The sequence below is a fragment of the Octopus bimaculoides genome, chromosome 14, assembly GCF_001194135.2.
Source record: "Octopus bimaculoides isolate UCB-OBI-ISO-001 chromosome 14, ASM119413v2, whole genome shotgun sequence".
Classification (NCBI taxonomy): Eukaryota; Metazoa; Mollusca; class Cephalopoda; order Octopoda; family Octopodidae; genus Octopus; species Octopus bimaculoides.
Window position 1 is genome coordinate 58,036,618 of NC_068994.1, and position 4,948 is coordinate 58,041,565.

At 38.3% G+C, this 4,948-nt stretch overlaps 1 protein-coding gene across 1 annotated transcript in view; it reads left to right on the plus strand.

The window, feature by feature from the left end:
• The window catches only part of LOC106868615 (attractin-like protein 1), an 82,747-nt gene extending 78,256 nt beyond the window's left edge, over window positions 1-4,491 (plus strand). Inside the window, exons 27-28 of the mRNA XM_052972611.1 lie at window positions 1,101-1,254; window positions 2,065-4,491. Coding sequence (XP_052828571.1) covers window positions 1,101-1,254; window positions 2,065-2,159 — 249 coding nt within the window. The 3' untranslated portion in view covers window positions 2,160-4,491. The remainder of the gene's footprint in view (window positions 1-1,100; window positions 1,255-2,064) is intronic.
• Window positions 4,492-4,948: the final 457 nt, after the last annotated feature.

Below are 4,948 nucleotides of genomic sequence, written 5' to 3' on the forward strand. Positions count from 1 at the left end.
ATATATATACACACACACACTTGTACAGATAATGTCTGTTTAGAAATCTGAACTTCAATTAGTTTGGATCTGGCAGCAAATACAACTTATCAACAACATAAATATTGTGTGTGTATATATATGTGATATATGTCATTGCTATTATGGTAAACTGTTGTATGTCCAAGTTTGACCAAATGCGTTTTTTTCAATATTTATTTCTGCTTGCAATAGCCGGTTCTTTTGGTCAAACTATCGTATCTCCAGCTGCTTTGGATGCCAAGATACAGTTTTTCGATATTATTTCGTTTTCTGAAAAAGCAACATTTTGAACATACAACACTTTTGCAGAATAGAAACTTGCTTATTTTCCCTCAGCCTCTCCTGTAGCCTGCCAAATGAAACACCAGCACTTATTACTAACTATTCCTGTATATCTGCTACATGATGTTCACCCAACCTGCCTTGTGTCCCTGTCACCTCTCATACGAGGGTTTGCTGAAAAGTTCCTGGCTTTGGGTAAAGGAGGATCAGTTAATTATGATTCTATTCAACATATTCCCCTCTCAGATTCACATACTTATTGCTGCAGTCCTTCAGTTTTTCTAAGCTCTGTAAAAGAACTCGGAAAGTTGGGTCTCCAACCAGGCCTTTCGCAATACCCTTAAAGCCAGGAACTTTTCATCACCCCCCCCCCCCTTGTGTATATCTATGGTTTACATTGGTTAAACTATTTGGGTTCCCTCTCTATACTTCATCTGTATATTAAACATGGCCACTTCCCAGTTGGCAGCAAAATTTTGTTAAATTTTTTGTTGTTGCTGTATTTACTTTCAGATATCTTTTATTCTAGATGTTGCTTCCATGCTTGGAACTTTTTCTCTGATTCTTTGACTGATTCATTTATAAGAATTACATCAGTCCTTCTTGAACTCTTCTCTTATCTCTTGGAACTATAAACAGGAGGGGACTGAGAATGAACTTTGCTAAATTCCTCTCTGAATTATTATTCACTAGTATCCACCTTGTTACCTACTAGCATCCACCCTGATACACATCATTATCCACCCTCATATCCTAGTTCAGGGTCTGTCTCTAATATGTATTTCTCTATTTTCCAGGTGAGCAATAAACCAAGCCCAATTGCATTAGAACCATTAAATGGTCAAAAGGCAGCAGTACTGTCGCTCCTTGTCCAACTCCCCTGTGGTGATGAGGACTATACTCCGAGTAATCAATCAGGACTGGCTATTGCCAGTGCCCTCGTATCTCTAGGTGAGTATCAAAAGCACAAATGGACAGCCTTTTATATAATTCTCTTTAGGTTGTTGTTTATGTATGTATATATATATATATATATATATATATATAAAGTTGAGGAGGGTAAAATGGATATAATAATAGATTACTTTATTTTTTCTGTCTCCGATGAAGGGAAGTACTGGATCTTCCCAGAAACAGCTGTAAGACTCTATCCATAAAATAATTCTCCAACCTTACCTTTGCTCTCTTTATCTTTTTGTTTTTTATATATTTACATATATATATATATATATATATATATATACACACACACACACATATATATATATATATATATATATATATATATATATATATGTATATACCTCTCTCTCTCTCTGTAGCTTTCATTTAGAACTCAGAAAGATTGCATAATTTGGCCAGTAACAATGTACAACATCAGTGCTGGTGCCACATAAGATCTCTGGTGATGGTGTCACATTAAAAGCATTGGTGCTAGTGTCATGTAAAAACCACCCAGTGCCACCCTATAAAGTGGTTGGCATTAGGAAAGGCATCCAGCCGTAGAAACCTTACCAAAGTAGGTTGGAACCTGGTGCAGCTCCCCAGCTTTCAGTCAAACCATCCAACCCATGCCAGCACGGAAAACGGACGATAAATGATGATGATGGCAAGATTTCCATGAAAGCACTGCTTCCCCAGTGCAGAAGATGGCTGGATGTAGAGGCTCTCTTGTTGCCTTGCTTTTTGTTGTTGTTTTCCGATATTACCCTTCTCTCTCTCTGTGTCTAATAGCTGTTGTTTCTTTTCCATTTTCTTCAGGTAATCCACGAAAACAAAGCTGTGAACCCAACAAAAGTGACAAAAACAAACACCGAAGACATATACACCAATCACATCCCGATGCATGTATATAGCAACGCTTAGTGTACATATATACACCCACACACATGCACTCACATGTACAGACTTACACACATAGGCAGACACATACACACACACGCACGCACACTTACACGTGCATGTCTACACACGTGTGTGTGTAGACATGTATGCATGTGTATGTGTAGTTGAGTGTTTGGGTGTGTGTATGCAATATTAATAATGATAATAATTAATAATTAATACTAATAATAATTATAATAATAATAAATTCAACAAATTTGTAAATAGTGATATAAAGAAAAAAAAAAAAGAAAATTTGCAACAAAAATTCAATGTAAAAAAAAAAAACCCCGCAAGACGTAACAAAAAACGTAAAATTCACCACACTTGACGATGATGAGTGATGATAATAATAATAATAATAATAATTGTTTGATATGTAAAAAAAAAATATATAAAATATTGCAAAAAATACAACAACAATAAAAAAAACATTTTTCTTTTAAAAAAAATACTAATTTGTGAAGAAAAAAAGGCAGAAAAAAAAGAAAAGAAAAATAAACATTAAACCAAACAAAACAGAAAAAGAACAGTGTTACACCAGCAGCAGCAGCAGCAGCAGTAGAGGGGGTATGAAGATGAGAGAAGGATGACGATGGTGGTGGAGGGGGGGGGCAGAAGGAGGGTGATATTTCCTGTGCGTTTTTTGTTGTTTTTTTTTGCTTTTTGTTATTTCCTTCTTCCTTTCTTTTTTTTTCTCTCTCTCTGGTGTCCACGGAAATGTGAAGAAAACGAATGTGAGTGAGACGAAAGCTGTAAGACGGAAATTTAAAACTAGTTTAAACCTTGCTGTTTCTTTACATTTCACATTCTGGAAGCTTCTAATTATTATTATTATTATCATCATTATTATTATCATCATCATCATCATTATTGTTGTTGTTGTTGTTGTCGTTTTAAGGTAGCGAGCTGGCAGGATTGTTCGCACGCTGGGCAAAAATGCTTGGCGGCATTTCGTCCGTCTTCACATTTTGAGTTCAAAACTCCGCCGAGGCCGACTTTGCCTTTCATCTTTCCAGAGTTGATAAAACAAGTACCAGTTGAACACTGGGGTTGATGTAATCAACTTAACCCCTACCACCGAACTTGCTGGCTTTGGGCCAAAATTTGGAACCATTATTATCATTTTTATTATTATTAAAACGATGGTGGTTGGCAGAGGAAATAAAGGATTATTCGGTAATGACAAAGAATTGGTTCAGCATTGGACCCTGGGTGGAGTATTGGTTAATGCTGAAGAATTTAGGGATTTAGGAATGGAGAAGTATTTAATAGCATTCTTTTACATTTAAAGTGCAAATCGTACTCAGGTCGACTTTGCCTTTCATCCTTCCGTCCGTGGGATCGGTCGATAAAGAAAGCACCAGTCATATTCTGGGGGCAGGAGTAATTTGACTATTTCCCTGCCCCCACCAATTTTGTGGCCGCATACCTATGATATGGTGGGAGAAATGGTCGTAATGGGTGAGTTAGTGGCAGAATTGTGACTCTGGTGATCTGGTGGCTGTTATGCTTGACTTACGATGGGAACAATGGAGTGTTGGCACTTATGGTGGAGCACCAGACTAAATAGCTTTCCGGATTTAGTTGCATCCCTGCATATCCCGAATTCAAATCATATCAAGGTGGATGAAATAAGTACCAGGTATATACTGGTACAAAACAACTCACTGAAAAGACTATAGTCCCACATGAAAATAACGTCAGCATCACCATTAACAATTTTGGAATTTGTATTTTATACGACTTTAGTTGGTTGACCATTTTCTCTTTATACATTCATACATAAACAACACACTCACACATATATATACATATGAACATACACATATATATATGTATATACACATATTCTGCCAGGGAAGAGGAGAAGGCAGAGACGAACTTTCATCAGGTGACCTGTGTTGTCTTGGTGTATTTTGTCACATCTCTGTTACATTGTGAGCTTGAATTCTGCCGGGGTGGGGGTGGGGGGTGGGGGTAAGGGAGCTGGCTTTAGAATAAAATATCGTATTGGGGGGCTGTTGATGCTATTGTCACCATCCTTCCTCCACATCATTCGTGGACCTTGGTCCTTGTGGTTTTAGCTAAGAAATTATCATTTTTTTTTTATTACAGCCACCTCCTCACCACCCGCTGCAGTAGTCATCATCATTGTCATTGGATAAAAGCTTCTTATACTTCCCCGCTTGCACCCTCACATGGTGCTGTGTGGTGGTGCCTTAATTGTAGTATTGTAGAGTGTGTAGTGGTGGAGTGTTTGGTAAGGAGAGGACATAGTCTGTATTAAAAGTGAATTCATTCTGCATTTGTTATGTTCATTGTATTTGCTGCTATGTCAATACCATATTAATGCTGGGTTAATGTGGAAGCGCAATGGCCCAGTGGTTAGGGCAGTGGATTCGCGGTCATAGGATGGCAGTTTCGATTCCCAGACTGGTCATTGTGAGTGTTTATTGAGCAAAAACACCCAAGGTTCCATAAGGCTCCAGCAGGGAGTGGTGGCAAACCCTGCTGTATTCTTTCACCACAACTTTCTCACTCTTTCTTCCTGTTTCTGTTGTGCCTGTAATTCAAAGGGCCAGCCTTGTCACACTGTGTCACACTGAATCTCCCCCTGAGAACTACGTTAAGGGTATACGTGTCTGTGGAGTGCTCAGCCACTTGCACGTCAATTTCACAAGCAGGCTGTTCCATGGATCAGACCAACTGGAACCCTCGTCGTAACCGACGGAGCACCACTGGGTTAATATGAGGCAGT